Source organism: Castor canadensis, chromosome 7, assembly GCF_047511655.1.
Source record: "Castor canadensis chromosome 7, mCasCan1.hap1v2, whole genome shotgun sequence".
In the NCBI taxonomy this organism is placed as follows: domain Eukaryota; kingdom Metazoa; phylum Chordata; class Mammalia; order Rodentia; family Castoridae; genus Castor; species Castor canadensis.
Window position 1 is genome coordinate 155795204 of NC_133392.1, and position 22821 is coordinate 155818024.

General features: G+C 44.3%; 2 protein-coding genes and 1 long non-coding RNA gene across 3 annotated transcripts in view; 1 reads left to right on the forward strand and 2 right to left on the reverse strand.

The window, feature by feature from the left end:
- Window positions 1-12023, reverse strand: Cenps (centromere protein S). The gene is made up of 5 exons (XM_020186151.2): window positions 11841-12023; window positions 7989-8112; window positions 7284-7317; window positions 2679-2745; window positions 1-394 (listed from the first exon to the last, which is right to left on the reverse strand). Exons 1-5 carry the CDS (start codon window positions 11889-11891, stop codon window positions 254-256), a joined length of 417 nt encoding a protein of 138 aa, XP_020041740.1. The 5' UTR covers window positions 11892-12023; the 3' UTR covers window positions 1-253.
- LOC141425041 (uncharacterized) overlaps window positions 11698-22821 on the forward strand; it is a 14947-nt gene continuing 3823 nt past the window's right edge. The window contains exons 1-2 of the long non-coding RNA XR_012450123.1: window positions 11698-11846; window positions 21202-21404. This is a non-coding gene — a long non-coding RNA (uncharacterized lncRNA). The remainder of the gene's footprint in view (window positions 11847-21201; window positions 21405-22821) is intronic.
- Window positions 17210-22821, reverse strand: part of Pgd (phosphogluconate dehydrogenase) — an 18277-nt gene continuing 12665 nt past the window's right edge. The window contains exons 9-13 of the mRNA XM_020186117.2: window positions 19746-19876; window positions 19377-19510; window positions 18365-18464; window positions 18084-18206; window positions 17210-17997 (exon numbers count right to left, since the gene is read on the reverse strand). Of these exons, the coding sequence (XP_020041706.2) occupies window positions 17878-17997; window positions 18084-18206; window positions 18365-18464; window positions 19377-19510; window positions 19746-19876 (608 nt within the window). The 3' untranslated portion in view covers window positions 17210-17877. The remainder of the gene's footprint in view (window positions 17998-18083; window positions 18207-18364; window positions 18465-19376; window positions 19511-19745; window positions 19877-22821) is intronic.

A 22821-nucleotide genomic window follows, 5' to 3' on the forward strand; every position in this document is an offset into this window, starting at 1 on the left:
TCATTTTTAACTACTAACACACTTTTATTAGTGGCAGTACATATAAGTCACAAGATACAGCACTCAAACACATCCTTTTCCATGTGCTTGAGTAAGACATGGGAATATTTCGCTGGAATCCCCAGCTCTCTGTCCTTAACTTACAGAATGCAGGACAAAAGGTTGTGTCGTCCCTTCAGAACACCTTTTGTGGCACCACTCACTTCTAGGTGGCCCCACCTGCTGCAAGCTGCCTTTTCCAGGTGGTGAAGGCTTAACCCTCACTCTCCACCACGTCAGCCTCAGCCGACTCCCGGGAATCTTTGTTTCCATCCTCCAACTTCTTTTTCTTCTTTGCCTTTCTTTCTAGGTTAAACTGAGCAATTTCTTCATTTTTCTCTGTGATGTATTTTAGCTATAACACAAGGAGACTATATTTAAATCTGGTTGTAAACCATTTTATAAACAAAAATAATAATAATTACACCCTCTCTCCACTATTCCCACCCAAAGAATCTGAGTGGAAAAGTATGAGTTACATTACTCAGAGTTAAATGCCATTTCAAACTCTTTTCTGGGACTAGGTACAATGGGTCATCTGTGTGATACCAGCTACTTGGAAGGTGGAGGTTGGGAGGAAGTCAAGAGGATCTCAGTTTGAGACCATACTGGGCAAAGAAGTTAGTGAGACCCCATCTCAACAAATAAGCTGGGCATGGTGGTTCATGTCTGCAATCCCAGCCATACAGGAGGCCACAGTTAGGAAGATCATGGTCTGCGCCCAGCCCTGGGCAAAAGCACAAGACCCTATTAAAAAAATACTAAAGCAAAAAGACACTGGGGCTCAATAATAGAGCACCTGCCTAGTAAGCTAGAGGCTAACTTCTAAACCTCAATATTGGGGAAAAAAAAAAATTCCTGGAATCAACTGCAAAAATTAGCTCATGGCATCCACGTCTTCCAAGCAGTATATTTAATGTAAAAGTTCCTTGATGATCAGAAGAATTTAAAATGTGAACCTCAACCAGTCCCAGTACTTGGGAGGCTGAGGCAAGAGGACTGGGAGTTCCAGCTCAGCCTGGGCTATGCAGGGAGACCCTGTCTCAAAATAAAAAGCAGGGAGGGGAGGTTAGTTTGTAGAAGGCACTGCAGTCACACATACACTACAAAAGTACATGTGGATTTCCCCAACTACAGTTTGTCAAGCAACAACCACACAGCAGGGAGAAAGGATTCGAGGTAGCTCAGGACCAGGTCCTGGCCTCACAGGGGACTGCATCAAATGCTAGCTTTAGAGAGTTATACACCTCTCTAACAAGGTCTGTCTGATGGAAAAAATGTGAGAGTACAAAATAACAACAGTATTTTAAGGTGCAGAAACATTCAAGTAGACGATTTTCCAGTGAATATTCTTAAGGGGTTGAACTGACCATTCCTTTGCAACAGAAAGAAATGTTCGCTGAAGAAGACCAAGTAACAACTGTGCACTACAGAACTTAGGAAGAGAACAAGAATGTCTGCCCAATGACACAACATACCCTCCTGAACCCTGACTTAAACTTGGAGAAGAGATATTAGAAGAGGAGAGGAGAACAGAAGACAAGAAGGAAATAGCAGTGGATTCTGGGGTAAGAGGTTGAAGGTTCAGTTGTCAGTCGCAAAGCTGCTGCTTCTTATTCCTTTTCTTTTTTGTTGTGATGCTGGGGATCCAGCCAAGGCCTCATGCATGGTAGGCAAGCACTCTACTACTGAGCTACAGCCCCAGCCCACAGCACTTCAATATTTAATGTTGAGAAGACACCTGACTTCAGTTACTTAAGTCCTCGTAAAATGAGAAAAAAAAACTGCATTATTAAGATCCATACAGGGCAGGCCGAGTAGCAAGCCTACAGTCTCAGCTACTCAGGAGGCAGAGGCAGGAGGAAAGCTTGAGTCCAGGAATTTGAGGCCAGCCTAGGCAAGAGAGATTGATCCTGTCTCACAAAAAAAAAAAAAAAAAAAGCAAAAATAAGAAAGTCTCTGTGAACTGTACAGTGCTACACAAATTCATTTATTAAAAAACTATTTTTTGTGTATGCAAGGATGGTTCTGATGACGGAGATGGAGCATAGTGCAAAGAAACAAAAAACCCTGCCTCGTGGAGACCACACCATAGAGGAGGGCTGGCAAGTGTTTTCTCGGCTAGTGTTAGACTCAGGCAGGACCTGCCATCAGGTAGTCATTACCTGGGATGATCACAGCACTGCTGGGTGTTAACTCTCCTCACCTGGAAACTGAAGACCTAGTCCAAGTGATTTTTACAATTGAAAACATAGAGAATGAGCTTTTTCCTGTACATTTAACCTTGCTTACCTGGTCCATCAGAATTGTGAGTACCACAAGAAACCATCCCTGCAGGCCAGACTGTAACCAGTGTCTGATAACATGTTGTAAATGAAAAAGGGGATCAAAGTTTTGAGATATTACAAAAAAGGCAAATTATGAAATCCAGAGTGCTGATTAGAAAATTTCAAATTGGCTTCACAAGATCCATCATTATGGAAAAAAAGATCGTAAATTACAGGCAGGCCTGAAGAGTTCAACCATCTCCAGTTTTTAATGCAAGGTGCCCTAGGGAATAGCTTCATGGCTTCGAGTGATTAATTGGGAATAATGTATTCTGAAGGGAAAGGGGAGTAAGAAAGAGATTCATCTCTCACCAGTGAATTACTCCTCCTGGCTAAAAGCTTCACATCTTCAGTGTTAATTGTGCTTCTTTTTGCATGTCTGTGGAAAGGGCAGATACAAGTCACCAAAATGTTTGGTGTTATTTAAAGTTTTGATGAAACAGAAAAGTTCATGGTCAGTCTTCAAACTCTCAAGGATCTATAAGTAGCCCATCTTTTTTTTATGAAGGTCATTAAGCAACAATGACACAAAAGTGAGTGATGTTACTAGCCAAGATACCAACTATACACAGAGACTGAGAGGAAGAAGAAAGCCATCATGTCCGCTTGACAATCAACGGTGCTGCAGAACAAGGAAAGGAGTCTAAAGAGTTCAAACCCTTCCAGGGACAACACAGAAAGAGCGAGACAGTCGGTGCACAGCTAAGATTTAATCTCTTAGAATACAAAGATCGCTTCTGCTTAAGCAGACAATAAACAGACCAACAAAGAATTTCCATGAAGCACTGCTTTACTTAAATCAAGGTCCCAAAGCTCTCCTCCAAGGGCTAAGTTACACACAAAGAAGACACAGATGCCTCCTCATATCCCACTTCCCTGCACGCTGTTAATGTACTCCTGCTACAACAGCCTGGGCAGAACAAAGAACAGCTTCTAAACTGGACCCAAATTCTCATTCTAGTCCTCTTATCCTTGCTACAAAAGATAATTTGAAATAAATTCTATTCAATAATTTATTACTCTGATCACACTCTCTCATCATTACTAACTTCTGCCCAACACAAATAAGAACTGTGTAAGCAGCAATAAGTAGGAATCTTTGTATCCTTAAGAACTAGCCAAGTGGTCAGCACATGTTAGTCCTCACTGAACATTTGCTGAGTTAAAGACAAAAATCACACACAAATTAGACTCCATTATACTCTTGACAGTTCCACCTCTGTCTCTGGAGTAAGGCGATTACAAGTGTACCCAGCTCATTTTAAGACAGTTTCTAATTAGAACCTGCAAGGACCAGGATAGATATAGAAGGTGATGTAATAGTACGAGGCTAAGGCATAGTTGTCCTGGGTGGAGCATATCAAGTGCCCCTGGGCCCAGTGTGGCCCCATTTCAATCACACAGTCATGTTACTCTTTATTTACATACTTCTTTTTTTTTTTTTTTTTGCGGTACTGGAGGCTTGAACTCAGGGCCTTCATCTTGAGCCACTCTACCACCCCTTTTTTTATGATGAGTGTTTTGAAATAGGGTCTCATGAATCATTTGCCTGGGCTGGCTTTCGAACCACGATCCTCCTGATCTCTGCCTCCTGAGTAGTTAGGATTACAGGCGTGAGCCACCAATGCCCGGCAGTATTTACATACTTCTTAAAGTACAGTAAAGGAATAAGGAAAAGGAATAACCCCACTGCCTGTTAATAGAGTGACCGCATCTGCTCACAGGAAGTTTGGGGGAAACAACAAACTCCATCCTCTTTTTACCGCTTGGTTTAGCTTGGTGTCTAGTATCTGTGCCAGATTTTAATGTTCACACTGTTGGCTGAGGGACCAGTGGATACCATCCCACCACCTAAGTTACATCCTCAACTCCAGAAGATTAGTCCAGGGAAAGTAACAGCAGCTTTTCATGCTACACTTGTAGCAGCACAAATTTACATTTTAAAGACCATTCCCAAAATGTTTCTAGAATGTATTTACAATAGAATATCTATTTTAAATGTTTTCATCTTTGACATGTTAACAATATTAGAAGGCTAGGGATTTAAAAACCTAAATAAAGGAAATTCACAACTGAAACTGGATCATGGTTTTCTGAAGTCTGCAGCAGAACTGATTATTTAAAATCTAACAATGATACAATAATTAAATAATAAATAAAATTTAACAATGTTATAAACACTGGTTAGGTTCCCACAGCAGGCTGCAAAGACTCTTTAATATACAGTGGGCCTGAAACAGTATGTTTCTGATTTCTCAAACTGTAGTTACCATAATAATCCTGGGATGAGAGACTGTTACAGGGAAAACTCAAAGCCCCAGGATAAGCAAAGTTGACCTTTTGGGAATATCAATTTTATTCAGTGATAAACTTTTTAAAACTGAAGTATCATGAAAACAAGTATAGGGCTGGGGATATAGCTCAGTGGTTTAGGGTTTGCCTCACATGCACGAGGCCCTGAATTCAATCCCCGATACCACAAAAAGAAAGAAAACAAGTATAAAATCCAGACAAAGGATTTTTTTTTTTTTGAGATAGACTTTCGCTATGTTGCCCAGGCTATGTTGTCTGGAGCTCACAATTCTCCTGCCTCAGTAGTGGGATTACAGATGTGTGCCACCATGGTCAGTAAAGGATGATTCTTGACAAAAAATCTTCACTTGTGAATTGTGCCAGGAAAAAGGGGGCACATCCCATCCTCTGGCGATGCCCCACACCTATCAGGGCCTCTCCGCAGAGCACTGCACCACTCAGGTGCTCAGAAGTCGGAGGCACCCAGAAGCACACAGAGGGACCTCAAGGACACTCAAGGTGACAAGGCATCCTTTACAGTAAGGAAAGCCTCTGACAGCCAGGCTCAGGAAATAGCTGCTGATAGCCTTTCCAGAAGCATTTAACATAAAAGGTGATGCCCTTCCTTCTGGAGCCTACAGTTTCTAAGTCACACATACCATCTCCCCCAGTACTCAGCAAACAATTAACCTTTTGTGTAATTATAGAAAACACTAAAGCCAATTAGTGAGATTCTACAGCTGTAATCCCAGCACTCAGGACACTGAGGCAGAAGGATCACAAGTTTGAGGCCAGTCTGGGCAACAAAACAAAACCCTGTCTAAAAAAACCAAGCTGGGCACCAGTGGCTCATGTCTGTAATCCTAATTACTTGGGAGGCTGAGATCAGAAAGATGGTGGCTTGAGGCCAGCATGGGACCCCATCTCAACAGAAAAAAGATGGATGTGGTGTCACATGCCTGTCATCCAAGTAACGGCAGGAAATGTAAAACAGAGGAAGACTGAGGGCCAGCTTGGCCTGGGCAAAAAGGAAAACCCTATTTCCAAAATAACCAGTGTAAAAAAGACTGAAGCATAGCTCAAGTGGTAGACCACCTGCTTAGCAAGCACAAAGCCCTGAGTTCAAACTCCAACACCACAAAAACAAAACAGAAAAACAAGCTGGTGCTGGTGGCTCACGCCTACAATCCTAGCTATTTGGAGGCAGAGGTCAGGAGGATCTTGGTTCGAAGCCAGTTGGAGGCAAATAGTTCCTGAGACTCTAAATTGAAAACACCCAACACAAGAAAGGGCTGGCAGAGTGGCTCAAGTGGGAGAGCACCTGCTTAGAAAGCTTGAGGCCTTGAGTTCAAACCCCGATACTGCCAAAAAAAAAAAAAAAAGTCTACCAAAACACAGAGCCCAGTGTGGTGGCAATTTTGCAGCCTGGGCTGTCTTAAAAAAAAATCAAAAAAAGCCTTACACACACAGAATATCTAAAAGTTTAATGTGTTACTATGCTAAATATTTCTAATATCGTTCCCTTTTTTTGTGTGTGCTGGAGATTAAAACCCACGGCCTCCCACATGCTAAGCAAATGCTGTACCTCTGAGCTACACCTCCACCCTCTAATTTCATTTATATTCCTGTAATTTTTACAAAAGTATTTTACATTTTTCATTGACTTTCACAGCTAACGTGAGCATGGGAAGTAAAAGTGAAAATGACAAATGTACGTCATGGGGCCTCATGGGGGGCTACCTACCAGGGGCACCTTCCTGAATTAACAGTGATGAAGCCACAGGAGCTATCAGCACCCCATAATACTGCCTCATTCCATTTGGCCATGCTGATGATGCTAAGCGGTTTGCAGGGACTGATACATACAGGAGTAGGAAAGATTTAGAGGTTGTCCTCTGAGAACCTACTGCTCTAATTCATTTGAAATATCCACCGGAGAAATGAGGAGCTAACAGGAGCAAGGTGAAAAGTATGGGTGTGGGAGAGGCTGGCACCAGATCAGGAGTGGTAGCAAATTAAAAAGCATCAGCCCTTTCCAAGGAGTCATTCCAACTGCTGCATAAAAGCAATTCTCTGCAACTGTTTCCAGTTACCTCTGGTGCTAATTGAAGAGACAGATGAGCGTAAATCACCTGTAAAAGCTCAAGCTCCACCAGCTGAAATCAACCCCCCCACCTCCCCACCCGCACTTTTCAGAGCATGTCTTCCTCCTAACAAATGTGGCAGTGAAAGTCTCTTCTTGTCATTATCTGTACACCTGCAAGCAATCACAGCTGCACACACAATGTGTGCACCCCATTCTCAGACCCTGAGCAATCAAACCCGCCCCAAGACATAATTTTAAAAATAAGCCCCACACACATTCAGAGTTCTGGAGACATCATTCAGACATTTTCAACCTGTAACTGAATAACTTGGGTTCTTTAACAGAAAATACTTGGAGAACTTCAAAAAGACCAAGACAAGTCTGAATCAACGTGATTACAGCAGATGTTATGTTCCTGCAGAATAGTGATTATCCACAAAACTCCCCCAAAACTGAAGAGCCAAAGCATTCCTGAAATACACCATCAGATGGAAAATATCCATAAAATGTAAACTCAAGTAATCAAGTTCCCTACCTACCTGGCAAACATTTCAAGGTCTTTGGCAAAATTTTCTGAAAGAGAAAAAAAAGATACATTTTAGCCACCCATGCCTGGAGCTTGTCTCACAAGGAGGAAAAGTGAGATCTCTACTCTACACTCAGTGCAGTGACTAATATGGCAAAGCCTTTTAAAGGTGAACAGAGGCACTTCAGGCAGCTCTGTCATCTGATAATAGCCTTAGCTTTTTTAATCGTCATGACCTCCCTGTCTTTCCCAGCACCCTCCACCTTTTATTACAAGTCTTCCGTTAATTGTGACTACACCTCTGGCTTCTAGCAACTATCCTTTAACTTTAAATTCTGCTACAAGTTAGTGCTTGCAAGGATATTAATCTCCTCCAAAGTCAAGCAAGTACCAATACCACAAGTTCAGCTGCCAAATAAACTATGGGTGATATAAAAATGTTATAAAGCGTTGAAATAAAAAAGTTAATGCCTAATGTTCCAGACCCCAGGGCAGTTTAAAACACAATAAAATAAATGTGTTAATGCCCCAGTGGCGTGGTGTAACAGGAAGAAAAACCTACTAGTTCTTTCCATAAAATATCCAAATCTTAAAGCCAAGAAATGAAGTATTTCAAGAGAATGGTGACAATGATGTTTTGTGTGTGATAAGACATGCTACCGCTCCCACCCTCAACCTTTGGGATTTACAAACACAGAGGAAGACCAGGGCTTCATACCGCACTGTCGAAAAGTCACTTCCGAAATTGCTGCAACAGTTTGCTTGCTGAACGACATCTCTTTGTCCAATGCAACCTCCTTGCAAAGACAGCCAACTGTGTAGTGGACTGCTGCCTTCAGCCTCTGGGGAAAAAAATCAAAATACTTCAGTGTACAAATAAGAGCTTTCCATGCCTTAAAAAGTTAAGACCAGGGAGAATGGAATTAGGTCAGTCTAATTCCATTAGTGCGTTCCATAATGGCTGAGTGACTCTTCGACTGTGCTAGTCACTTGAGACCCTCTGGAGTGTGACTTGGAGAAACATTACATGGAAGCTACTGGTTATGATTTGGGTCACATAAAGTTAAGAACCTGTGATGGCAGGTCAGCAGGGAGGAAGCCACACTGGTTTACCTCAGTTATTTCACAGCTATCTACCCAGTTCCTGCAGAGTAAATGGCCCATACTAGATGTCTGGGGAACATGATGACAAACCAGACAGGGATTGTGTCCTTAAGGCAGTTAGTCAAGTAGACAGAGGACCCCAGCTCTCTGCTTCAAATCCCTGCCAGCCCCAGGCCTCCACATCCCAAAGGACAAAAGTACAGGACACAGGACACCACCAAGCAAGGCTGGTGAGGGCACACCTGAATCTCCATTTTTTTTTTTTTTGTTTGCTTGCTTGTTTGTTTTTGTAGTTCTGGGGTTTGAACTCAGGCCCTTCACCTTGAGTCACTCCACCAGCCCTTTTTCCTGAAGGGATTTTTTGAGATGGGGTCTCGAAAACTATTTGCCTGGGCTGGCTCTGAACTGCAATCCTCCTGATCTCTGCCTCCTGAGTAGCTAGGATTACAGACATGAGCCACTGGGGCCCGACTCTGAGCCTCCTTTGACTTGGAGGTATGTAAGCCCACTTCTATAGTCCCCCCTAGTTCTCAGCAATCTCCATCCCCTTTTTTAGTGCTGGGGATCAAGCCCAGTACCTCACATATGCTAGGCAATCACTTTACCACTGAATTACATCGCCAGCCCTTAGCAATCCTTTTTTTTTTTTGGTGGAGGGTTAGTCCTGGGGTTTGAACTCAGGGCTTTGCACGTGCTAGGTAAGTGCTCTACCACTTGAGCCACTCCACCAGACCTGCTTTAGATATTTTTCAGGTAGGGTCTTGCGTTTTTGCCCAGGGCAGATCTCAGACTTCGATCCTCCTACCTACTGCCTCCCAGGTAGAAGGGATAACAGACATGCATCATCATGCCTGACATATTGGTTGAGTTGGGGGTCTCAATAACTTTTTGCCCAGGTTGGCCTCAAACCTCTATCCTTCTGATTTCTGCCTCCCAAGTAACTGGGATTTTAGCCATTAGCCACCAGCCCTTGCTAACCATTTTAGATACTGAAAAATATCTTCCCCATGCACAGGAGTAAAGTACCAAGAGAGAAAGGGGGAAGAAGTTCAGAACAATCTAAACAATGGCCTCGGTCAAGGGTCACAAACTTTTGTCAAGCTTTTATGAGTGCTCTGTCTCTGTGCTGAAGAGGACAAGGGGACAGCTGAACCCAAGACAGCATCATCTACCAGCCAAGTGTCTACTACAGGCAAGATGAGGACAAACTGCAAATACACAAGTCCAAGGACCCCTTGTTACAGGACAGGCAGATGAGTAAATCATCTACTTCTTCAGTTTCAGACATCACAAGATTAGGTAAATTGAGGTCTTTGGCAGGAAGAACCAAAGAACCATCAACCTAGAGGAAAGATGACCCACCAAGATCTTTTTTAGTATAGGTGGGCATGGGAACATAAGACATGGATCCTCCTGAATTCATACAGCTCCAAGAAATTTTCTCTGTCCTCCTCCCCCCGCCCCAACTTCCTGCACTGGACTAAGTGTCTTCTTCCATGCTGCAGACACTGCTGCACTTGGAGCCTAAACCACCAGATTCTAAACTCCTCAACGGCAGGGCCCTGTCTGTTTGTTCACTGCTGTCTACCTAGTGCCAAGAAGAGTTGGTTAAGTGAGCAGTGGGATTCGTTATCAGTTCAGTAGAGCTGAGGTTCAAATTTCATTCCATCTTTGAACCTCATTTAGTTCAGTAAGCATTTATTGTCTAATTAAGAATCAGATTTGTTCTAGGTGAAGAGAATACAAAATAAAAAAAGACAGCCCTGCTCTCCCATTACACTTCTGCCATGAATGGTTACAAAAAACAAAACAACTCCACATCAATGTCACAAAGAGACAGGATTAACCTAGCCCATTATTGGATCTTGGATGAAGGAAAAAAAAAGCAAAACACTAAAAGATCTTTGGCACAAAAGGGGATATTTGAATATGGACTGAACATTAAATAACAGGATTTAATCAATATTAAACTTTCAAAGTGTGTGATTTATTGGATGTAAGAGAGCACCCTTGTTTGTAGGAGACATTTAGTAAAGTATTATAAGTTAAAGGGTCAAGCTATCTGAAATAACTTAGAGCAAAAAGACCAAGGGGGTCTTCGGTAATACTACCCTGAACTTGGTGGATCTCACTTGATCTCTCTCTCTCTTCTCCTCACATAGGCAATTGCTCACCTGATCTCTAAGCAGGGTCTCCCGAATGGGAGACCACCTGTAATACCGGGTGCTGAAGCTAAAAGGGAACAGAAGGAGCAAAATGCTAACAGACAGTGAAAGAAAGCAACCACTTCTGGGTGCTCCTGGAACTATTCTTGCATCCTTTCTGAAGGTTTGAGCTTCTCCAAATAAAAGAGGATGGGGCACACAGCCGCTGAAAACCACCCTCTCTAGGGAGGAAACTTCCAGCCTTGTACTTGCTCACACTTGTGTTTTCCTTTTAAGAGGCTGCAGAGGAGTAAAGTCTGGCTTTCCATCTCTTCACAACACAGTAAAATTCCCATGACATCTTATTACCCTGCAATCCCAGTGAGCGACCAGGAGAGGTGGCTATTCCTAGCCCAATTTTGCAAAGGCCAAAGTCAACACAATCACAGGTTAGAGGAGCTGAGATTCGAACCCATGCACCACTAGAGCCACGTCTCCAGCTGAGATTGGACTCTGGAGCCTGGGCTGCCTAGGTCTGAAGCCACATTGCACACCTGCGTTGTGGAGTGGACGGTTAACAGGTGGGGAGCGGTAGCATTTCCAGGTGCTCGCCTCATACTGTGCACTGCATCCAGTGACTACTCAGATTTCTTGGACTTTCTTTCTTTCTTTCTTTCTTTTTTTTTGGTGGGACTGAGTTTTGAACTCAGGGCTTCGCGCTTGCAAAACAGGCTCTCTACCACTTGAGCCACACCTCCAGTCCCTTTTGCTCTGGTTATTTTGTCGAAGAGATCTGGCAAACTATTTGCCCGGGCTGGCCTCGAACCACGATTCTCCCGATCTCAACCTCCCAAGTAGCCAGGATTACAGGCATGAGCCACCCGAACCTGACTTTTTTTTTTTTTGAGACAGAGTCTCATTACGTAGCTCGGGCTGGTCTTGAACTCCTGCCTCAGCCTCCGAGAGCCGGATTCTCTCAGTAACGCCCACATTCCACCCTCACAACACTGTGGGAAGAACGAGGCTTAGCTCAAAAGCTAAAAGGCAGCCTCCCGCCGCTGTACTCCAAACGCTGGCCCTGCGTCGCAGTCCTAAAGTCGCCGCACGTCAGCCCGCCCCATCCCCAAGTCCCAGCCGCGTTGCCACAGAAACGGCCTCCCAGCACCCCCCGCGGCAGTCACGCCGGCGCGTGCGCAGAGCAGCGGCGGTCAGCAAGGGGTCGGACCCGGAATTCCGAGACCCCGCCCAGGCTTCAGAGCCTTTTCCTATCCCAAGAAATTCGACACCGTCCTTGCCTAGCCGGAACTCCGTTTATGTTGTACCTGCTGGTAAGAGAATCGCTGCTGCTCCTCGGCGTCCGCTTCCTCCTCCATCACGGTGGGCCGCACCAGGCAGGCGAGCGAAGGCAGAAGGAGGCGGCAGCCGGGATGCTTTGGCCGGATTGTCCCGCCGCGGAGCAGGGCGACGGGCCGCGCGGAAGTTCAAAGCGCGAAGCTCCTCCTCCCTGCCCTGCGCACGCCCCCTGGCGGCGGCTGCGGGGAGGAGCCTGGCTGGCCTTCTCCAGCCGGGGAAGGTGGACGGGCGAGGGTGGGGACGTGGCCACGAGGTCGCTACTGTACACGTGCCTGACAGCGAAATGTTTGTGTGTGGGTGTCAGTTTGTTACAGTAAATAGTACCGAGCAAAGGATATAGAGCCCACAATCAACAGCTGACGAAATGCAGTCCTCGGCTGGCGGAGTGGCTCAAGCGGTAAAGCAAGTGTAAAGCCCTGAGTTCAAACTCCAGTGCCACCAAAAAAAAAAAAAAAAAGCAATACTCTGTATGGTGTGTACCTGTGTAACTTTTTGTGTGCCTTACAAAATTCACGAATTTTTATAATTCTGTCGCCAACAGTGGGGTCACAAAAATCAGGCTGGGAATCATTATGCAGAGGTGTAATTTTGACACGAATGTTGAATGAGGCTACTTTATGTTAAGAAGTGCAGTGAGAGGCCTCACTTGCCTCACCTGTAATCCCAGCACTCAGAAGGCAGAGGCAAAAGGATTACAAATTCGAGGCCAGCCTGGGCTACATAGTGAGACCCTGTCTTGGAAAAAGAAAAGGAAGTAGTAAGTTATTTCCCGTGCAGTTTCTATGGCTTTTTGTTGTTGTTTGTTTGTTCTTGTTTTTCTTTGTTATTTTTCAGGGTTTTGTGTTTATGCCAGGGCCATAATCTTCCTTCCTGTGGCCTCCTGCATAGGAGGTGCCACACCCAGATCATGGATTGAGATGGGGGTCTTACTTTTTGCTGGACTGACCTTGAACTGTGATCCTCCTGGTCTTCATCTCCCAAATAGCTGGGATTACTGGTGTGAGCCACTACACCCAGCCAGTTCCTACACTTTGTACCTTGCATGCTTTCTGTTCTAGAGCAGTTGCTTCCCAGGGTTAATGAGCGTCATTGTGGTGACGTGTGTGGAATATATAGGCACTTAAGGGTCTGAGAGAAAGGCCTCCCCCTGCCTGAAGTACGGTATTACATTGCAGAGCATGGATCTACACTTGGCAGAAAGTATGCTGACTTGATGAAGTGGTAGTCCTATGGGCTGCCACCAGATGTCTCCATTGATCCACAGTGTAAATGACTGCTCTCTTGTACAGTAGGTCACAGAGGTGCCTCCCGGCCTTTTGTGGTGTGTCCCTGCTTGGGAGTGAGAGCTCTGAGTCCAGGTGGGGTGAACCTCCTCCCTCCTGCAGGGTGATTGGTCTACTGCTGGGTGGGATTTTTGAGTCTGAGACCAGCAGGAAGAATGTGGGGTTGCTTCATTTGTCCCCTCCAGTACAGTTCTCAATGCTGTTTGCTTCCCCTGCTCCCCCAGGCACTCGAGGACACCCCTAGACTTGAACATTTACCATCCCTGGGTGTACAAACTGCGGGCCTCCACAGGAAGAGGGACCTGCCTGGCTCTCTTGCAAAGCTTATTGTGGCCAGTATAGCGGAAGGGAACTTCCAAAGTGAGTGCAGTCCTGAAGCTGAAGGCCTGAGACAGTGCCCTGGGCCCACTGCAGTGCCTGTGTCAATAGTAAGAACTACTGGGACTCCAGCCAGAACTCTGTCCCCACAGCTGGCAGACTCCAGTCTTAGAGGACTCCAATTCTTTGTCCCTTTTTAAAACTTTTTTTAAAAACTTTTCTTATTATGGTATTTTAGTAGTTTTTACTTTGTTTTTAAAAAAAAATCTTTTATCGTTTTTAGGACTGGCAGAGTGGCTCAAACGTTAAGAGCACCTGCTTAGCAAGCAGCAAGTATGAGGCCCTGAGTTCAAACCCCAGCGCTGCCCACCCCCCCACTGCAAAAAAATCTTTTATCTTTTTAAAATTCCTCTTCTTAACTTTATATAATTTTATTTGCTTTTTTTTTTTTTTTTTTTGGTATTTGGGGTTTTGAACTCAGGGCCTCATGCTTGCCAGGCAGATACTCCGCCACTTGAGCCCCTCCATGAACAATTTTGTAATCAAATTTTTTAACTTTTTTTTTTTTTTTTGGCAGTATTGGAGTTGAACTCAGCACTTCATGCTTGCTAGGCAGGCATGCTACCACTTGAACCACACCTCCAGCCCTATCTCTTGCCCTTTTCTCTTCCTCTTCTTCACATCCTTCTTTTTCTTTTCTTTGACCTTCTTTCTTTTTTCCCTTTCCCCATTCTGTTTCTTTCATGTATTATTATTTCTACTTTAGTGTTTAACGTCATAGTTTATCCTACATTATTCTTAACATTTTCTTTTCTAGGACTATCAATGGTATAATACTTGGCTTTAATTATATTTCCACTTCTGGTTTGTTTTGGCGTTGTTGCTGAGATGGAGGTTTGTTTTCTCCTTTCTGAATGGTATTGGGGATTGATTCTCCAAGAGAAAGCTGCTCAATAGGAAGACCCCCAAATAAAACTGGAGGAGATAGCCATCTCAACAGAAGTGCAAATCGCAACTTAGAAACACAAGGAATGCAACATGACTCCTCCAAAAGTTCACAAATCAGGACTGGAGGCATGACTTAAGTGGTAGAATGCTTACCTATCTTCAATAACTGGACCCAAAGACAATGAAATGGTTGAAATGCTAGGCAAAGAATTCAAAAATCTCAATTTTAAAACCAATCAATAGCCGGGAGCTAGTGACTCATTCCTATGAATCCTAGCTACTTGGGAGGCTGAGATTGAGAGGATTGTGGATCATGGCAAAGCCTGGGTAAGAAAGTTTGTGAGACCACATCTCAATGGAAAAAAAGCTGGGTTGTGGTAGTTCTGGCCAGTCATTCCAGCAATGACAGGTAGCTTAAAATAGGAAGATTGAAGTCAAGGCCAGCCTGGGCAAAAAGCAAGACCTCCATCTCCAAAATAACCAGAGCAAAATGAACTGGAAGGCTGCTCAAGCAGTAGAGCGCCTGCCTTGCAAGTGTGAAGCCCCGAGTTCAAGCCCCAGCATCACCAAAAGAAAAAAAATTGGCATCCATGAGGAGGCCCAGATTGTTTAGCAACAACCTGCAGGAAGCAGGTATTAAATAAACCCTTAAATAACACTTACCATGTGACAGGCACTGTTTAATCCTCCAGACAGCTATGTGAAATAGGTATTATCATCCCTTTTTTTTTTTGCTGGTGCCAAGGACCAAACCCAGGCCCTTTGGCATGTGTGACAAATGCTCTACCAATAAGCTTCATCCCCAACCCTTGTTTGAGATGGGGGTCTCACTGGGTAACTCAGGCTGACTTGTAACTCCTGCCTTCTCCTCTAAGTGCTGGAATTATGGGTGTGCACCACCATACCCAGTTTATTATCTTTCTTTTCAAAGATGAGAAAATACATGTGTAAGTAACTTGTGAAGCAGCAGAGATTTTGTGGTGGAGCCAAGATTTGAGTTCACACAGGATAGATTCAGAGTCCAGGCTCTAGTCATTAGGGAAGTCTTTACTAAAGCTATCCAAGTGGTAGGTTTTAATCAATGCATTTTTGAAGTAAGTCCTAGGAGACAAAAGCATGTTTAGTAAAAATAAAGTCTCCCTGTCGAGTACTTAAATGGACTATTCTGTTGTTTAACTACAAGAATAGCTTCCACTTGTTGTAACCTTACCCTGTGCAAGTACTGAGTGCAGCACTTCACATTACCTAGTCGTCTGTCCTGATCAGTGCTTGCCATTCACACCAAACCCTCTATATACAGCAATACACTGCTGTCAGTTGGTACGTTTGTTTTTTTTTTTTTTTTTTTTTGGCATTTGTGGGGATCGAACCCAGGAGCTCACACACGTTAGAGAGTGACCCACCACACTCTGGTACATATTGTGGCACATGCAGAAAACTGCATGCCTTCCACTCACAAATTTATTGCTGGGCACAGTAACTCACACCTGTAATCCTAGCTGCTTGGGGGGCTGAGATTGGAAAGATTTTGGTTCAGGTCCAGCCTGGGAAAAGAGTTTAAGAGATCCCTATCTCCAAAATAACTAGAGCAAAATGGACTGGAGGTGTGGCTCAAGTGGTAGAGTGCCTGCTTTGTACTTGCAATGTGCAAACCCCTGAGTTCAAACCCCAAGCCCACCAAAAAGGAAAAAAAAAAAATGCCTTTTCTTTCTTCTTTTCTTTCATCAGTGATCTGGCTTGAACCCAGGTCTTCATGCCTGCTACGCAAATGCTCCATCACTGAGCTGCATCCCCAGCTCTTCCATCTTAACTAAGCAACATATCACAATGCTGTGGTAACTCTTACGGTTGAGGTATGCCAGATTTCTCTTCCCTTCAGTTTCACAGACAGAAGACTCATTACCATGGATTGTAGGCACCTCCATGTGTGATTTTATTTTTCTTTCCTTTTAAGTTGAAAACTTTCACCTTTTCGTTGAAGTGAAGTGTTTTATAGCTTCTCTTTGGAAAATCCAAATTGCCAAGTCATTCCTTTTACATTTTGGGGCCATTGTGAAGTAAAACTAAGGGTCACATGAGCACAAGAACTTCCATATTGCAACAGTCAGTCTGATAACTGAGACAGCTACTTAGTGACTAATGAGAGGGTGGCATTCATCACACTGGATTATAGGCGTATGTCACCGGCACTCAGCTGCTTTCTCTTCTTGAAGTATCATCCCTGCCTCAGAACAAGGACAATAGATGATCTTCAAGACCCATTGGCAGCCCTTAGAGGAATCTCAGGTTTGCAGCTGGGGCAGGAAGGGGGAGGTGAGACCTGGTCTTGCTAAGTCCAGGCAAAATGTTTAAAAGCTGATCATTTTGCTTGGGCATACTAGGATATGCCTATAATCCCAGCACTAGAGAGGCTGAGGCAGGAAGTTAATTGCCCATGACAGTTTAGGCTACCTAGCAAGACCCTGTCCCAAAAAGCCAAATAAATAAGTTGATTTAATGACATAGGTTTTCTCCCCCATGTCAGCTCCACCTGCCCCTGCAACTCACTCTTCTGAGACAGCGGCCAGAGGTCAAATTATAGAGACCAGCGTCCAAACAGGCACTATTTGCTGTCACTGTCCTTAGGACTCTTGAAAGATTCAAGAAAAATCATTATGGAGTGGAGTTAAACTGCTTGTATAAAGCAGGCCATGGCCCCAGGGCACATAACACTGTCAGTAAACAAGGCTAAGTGAAAAGGCAGTCAGGAGCAGGCCCTGACTGAGACAAAGCTAAGCCCAACATTTACATGTAATTCTCTAAAAAGTTTATTATGACAGACAAGAAGGCATAGTTACAGTGAACATCCATGTACCAACTGCTTATGAAAGAACACAAAACAACACATTAAAGCTGCTGCCCTCCCACTCCCAGCTGCCTCCTCACCCCCAAGACACAATCGTGATCCTTGATTTGGTGTTTCTTGTATTATTTGCAGTCAAAAGAAGAAAAAATTAATGAGGCTTAAAGGAAAAAAATTGATTTGAATATAACAAACTCACAGCACACCTTTCTCTGGTGGGATAATGGCCTGATGTGGCCAGGTGAGAGCAAGAGTGTGGAAGAAGTGCACGATAGTATGTAGCTTTTACTGAGAAGGGGAAAGGGGAAGCTGCATGATACAAGGATCCAGTGTGATCAAATCCTACAAACCCCCTCCCCTCTGTGCTAGGAGCTGCAGCCTCACTGACAGCTTCAAGGAATGGTGGCATGATCAGTTCCTAGGCAGTCCCAGGAGGCCAGGTTCAAAAACACAGTGGCTCATAACCACTTTTCTAATAGGCCCTGTGTGACTTCTTCAGGAGTCGCTTCCAACACTTGCAAAGATCTAACCAGGAACTAGGGCAAATGGCCGTGAGGAGTGCTGTGTGGCACACGGAATGTTCGGTCTTTGGAGTCAAAGGGTGAGCAATGCCCATTAGGCATTGTATGAGGAGGATGACACACTGCCACCGTGGCCTGTCCAATTAGTGTGGAAAAACTGTCCCGGTTTGGCTAAGAGTTCATAGGTGTGAGCCCCAAAGTAATCTCGCTGAGCCTAGAAAAGAAATTTATTTGGTTAGGGGAATAAGTAGTCACACAACCCTCAGAAACCAGCCAGGTTAAAGTTCACGACCTGCTTACCTGGATGAGGTTGGCTGGCAGCATCTCGTGTCTGTATCCGTCATAGAAGGAGAGGGCAGTGGTGAAGCAGGGCATGGGAATGCCTGCCTGGACCCCGGTGCTGACCGCCCGCCGCCAGGAGTCCTAAACACAAAGCAAAGCCAGGGATGAACGGCTGGGTTTGCCCCAGAGATGCATCGGTTCCATTTCCACAGGCATCAGTGTGGGTAAATGGATCACAGATGCCACCGGGCAAAACCCACTGGGAGAATTCTTGTGCCACCTGGTTCTTGGTTACATACCTGGCAGTTTTCAACAGCAGATTTAAAGAAGTCATCTAGCAGTAGGTTCTGAAGTTCTGGGTTTCGATCAAATGCATCTTTTATCTTTCCCAGGAATACACTGAAATAGAGAGGGAAGAAATCAATGGATCCTAACTTAAGCAGGCTGAATGCCTGGACAAAGCAGGGGAAATAAGTCAATGTATAATATAGAGAGGCTCAAAGTTACAGTCCTCATCCCTCAGTTACCTGAATGAAAGTGCAGAGGGAAAGGCCAGAGGCAAGACCAGGGGCGTGGCAATTCTCACAGGGCTACTTTAAAAGGCATGGTGTAGACAATCCAGTTAGAGTGGCTGAGTAATCAGTCTACACAAGGCCGCACCCCAAATCCACAGCCACTCTGTTCTTCTTATGAAAGTAACAGTATAGTATTTGCACATCACCTACACAGATCCTCCTGCACATTTTATGGGTTTTGTCTTGTTTTGGGTTTTGTGTGCGTGGTACTGAAGATTAAACTCAGGGCCTCATGCTTGCTAGACAACTGCTCTATGAGTCACACCTCCAGTATTTTTTAAGTCATCTCTAGGTCTCTTGTAATACCTGATACAATGTATATGCTATGTAAACAACTGTTACACTGCATTGTTTAGGAGGTAAGAAAAAAGAACACCTGTGTGTATACAGTACACACTCGGGCGTTTTTTTTTTTGGTGGTGGTGTTAGGGATTGAACCCGGGGCCTTGCGTACAACAGACAAGTACTCTACCACAGACAAGCATCTATACCTCCAGCCCCAGACATAGTATTTTTCCAAAGATTTTCTATTTGCAACCAGTTGAATCTGTGGTGCCAATACAGAGGGCAAGTGCATAAGATTAAAAGTGAGCCACGACAATGTTGTTCCCAGTGTCTGGTGACAGGGCTGTCACCAGTTACAGAGAATTGTATGAGCAGGTGTCCTGAGATCAGTTATCTGGCAAGGCAATACAGTGTGCCTATGGTACCAGACCCAAGACTGCCTCTCACTTACCTTCTTATGATGCAGCCCCCTCTCCACATCAGGGCAATGCCACCATAATTGAGGGTCCAGCCAAATTCAGCAGCTGCCTGTCTGAGCAGCATAAAGCCTTGAGCATATGAGATTATCTTGGAAGCATAGAGGGCCTGCAGAGAGACACCCAGACAAATGAGAGCTGCACTTAGCTGAGCAGCCTCCTCCCATCTTTTCCTCACCTTATGGAGACCCCAGGGAGGACAGTATAGGAAAATGCTGGAAATCAGATCAAGGGAGAGGCTGAACTGTATTCTGCCTGCCACCCCAGGGCCTCAGAGCTCCCCCACAACCCCTACCCACTGCCTTCCAAAGGGCCAATGAAGCCTATGGCCAAGGACTGCCTACCTTTCGAATGTCTTCAAGGAATAACGTTTTATCACCTTTAAACTGGACCTTCTGAGGGCCCTTAAGCTTTCTGCTGGCTTGAATTCTCTCATCCTTTAGAGATGATAAGCACCGAGCAAAGACAGCTTCTCCTACATGAAGATGTTGAAGGAGAGATGGTCACAAATCACCAGAGTTCACACAAAACTATATGAAATGCTTACACACAGCTGGAGCATGGGGAAAGGAGAGGGGGCAGGAAACCCAAGCTTTAGAAAGAGCTCAAAGTTCCAACCTGAGGCCACAAAATTTAATTGAGGTCAGAAAGAAACTTTTATAAAAGCTCTAAACAATTAATTTGATAGCTAAAACTCCAAGTCAGTCTTTCAGCATGAATTCAGGTATTCAGCTGTAAAGATATACTAAAAAAAAAAAACCCTCAAAATTCAAAGGAAGTTTGAGGGAAAACATAACTATTCAGAATTATTCAATATTAGTCTATAGTTAAATTTTAAGTTTCAATTTTAAGCCCTTTATTTTTTAATTTTACTCATTTTTGTTTATTTTTGCATTACTGGGTTTTAAACCCAGGGCCTCACTTCCTTGCTGGAGCTATACCCTCAGCCCCTTTATTTGTTTTGGTGCACTGGAGTTTGAACTCAGGGCCTCAACTTGCTACGCAGACACCTTGTGCTTAAGCCACTCCACCAGCCCTTTTTTGTGATGGGTTTTTCAAGATAGGGTCTTGAGAACTATTGAAGCCAGGCTGGCTTCAAACCAAGATCCTTCTGACCTATGCCACCTGAGTAGCTAGGATTATAGGTGTGAGCCATCGCACCTGGCTTCCTTTTGTTTTTTTTTGTTTTTTTTTTAGATAGGGCCTTGCTAATTTTGCCAGGCCTGACCTCAAGCTCTTGGTGTGTGCCACCATACCCTAGAGGACACTAAAGACTTTTATTTTCTTTTCAAGCACTAGTTTCATAACAACTTGAAATAACTAGTACATTAAGAAGTTATTCACAGGACTCCCCACTCAAAATTTCTTAATTCTGACATTTTACAGTTTTCAGTACACCTACAATCATTAAGTTTCATAATTTTACTTCATGCAAATAAACATTTCAATGTATGCAGTATTTTAATATTAAGACATTTAGTATCTTCAAAATTCCCTTTTAAGAGACTATTTGCTCAATTGAGAACTTGTGTAGTAAGAATCTAGCCTGCAGCTGGTGGCTCACACCTGTAATCCTAACTACTTGGGAGCCTGAGACTGGGAGGACTGCAGTTTAAGACCAACCCAGGGAAATAGTTCCTGAGACCCTATCTCCAAAAATAAGCAGAGCAAAATGGACTGGGGGAGTGGCTCAAGCAGTAGAACTCCTGCTTTGCAAGTACAATGTAAGCCAAGTTTAAACTCCAGTTCCACCAAAAAAATAATGGTATTATTATTCTCTCTCCTTCCCTCTCCCCCTAGACAAAATGGGTTGAAATCTCTGGGAACTAACAGGACTTCAGTTTTAAATAAAAGATGCCAGTCATAAACTAGAGAATACAACTGAACTTCACACATGCCAAGAGCAAATGTCTTCCTGCCATTACCCAACCATTGTCCTTCCCTGTGACAGAGGATGACTGGACATTTGTGGAAGGAAGCACTGTAAGACAACTGTGCAAGAAGTAAGTGTGGCAATCCCTCCCGTGTTACGTAAGGACGATCAGACTAGGACCAGCTTCCCCTGAGTTCACCAAGAATGACACCACCCAGGGACGGTGGGCCTGCCCTGGCAGGAAGGGAACAGAGTCTGTAAAATAAAGGAGTGGAAAGGAGCATGCTTCTGGAGACAGTAATACACTGATACAAGTCAGAGGGTGGCTAAATGCTCCTTGCTTACATTGCCATTTGGATTGGCTAAAAACCAGCAACTTCCTTCTACACAGAGCAGGACTGAAAAGCCTGTTTCCCTCTTTATATGCCTTACACCATGAAGTGCAAACAGAGTGAGGCATTACTAATCAGGAAGTCAAAATGAGGAAGGAGAGGGAGGTAAAGGCAATGCGCACCCTGAAAAGCGAACAGGAAAATGAGTTATAGGGAGAACCATTTTGCCAGGAGCAAGGTCTGCCTCTCAGCAACTGTGTGAGGCACCTACTTTCATTCTCTTTTTTCCAGTCTTTTCAGAAGTGCATCTGTTTTATTGTTTTGGGCTTTTTTTGGTATTAGGATTTGAACTCAGGGCCTTGTACTTGCCAGGCAAATGCTCTACCACTTGAGCCATACCCTAGTCCTTTTTGCAATAGTTATTTTTTGACTAGGGTCTCACATTTTTTCCTCAGGCCAGGATCCTGGACTGTGATCCTCCATTTATGCCTCCTGAGTAGCTGCGATCACAGGTGCATACCACTGTACCCAGCTCTTACTTTATTCTTAAAAGAGCAAGTGCCGGCAGAGCATCAGTGCCTCACACCTGTAATCCTAGCTACTCAGGACGCAGAGATCAGAAGGATCCCGGTTGGAGGCCAGCAGGGGCAAATAGTTTATAAGACCCTATCTCAAAAACCCATCCCAAAAAGGGCTGGTAGAGTGGTTCAAGGTGAAAGCTCCGAGTTCAAGCCCCAGAACCACAAAAAAATAAAAATAAAAAAGAACAATAGCTGGGCACTGGTGGCTCATGCTTGTGATCCTAGCTATTCAGGAGGCAGAGATCAGGAGGACTGCTGTTCAAAGCCAGCCTGGGCAAATAGTTCCAGAGACCCTATCTGGAGCGAGCTTTTTTCTCACTCCCTTGTTATTACTGAACCTAACTGGGCAGCAATGGGAGATGCAGAAAGGACACAAGATAGACAGAGAGTTGGGGCCAGGTGTGTTGGGCACTTGGGTGGAGCTGCACAACCCTCATTACTTTATTCTCTTCATTTACTTTGTTTTTTTTCTCTATCTTTACTCTTTAAGGCCTTACTCCTTTACAATTCTTTAAAACCTTGCTTCCCTATTCTTTAAAACCTCTTTTCTTAAGACTCACACTGTCCCATGTTTTCTTTAGCATAATCTCTCTTAAAGTATTTGCCCCTAGACTTGCACTGTCCCATGTTCTCT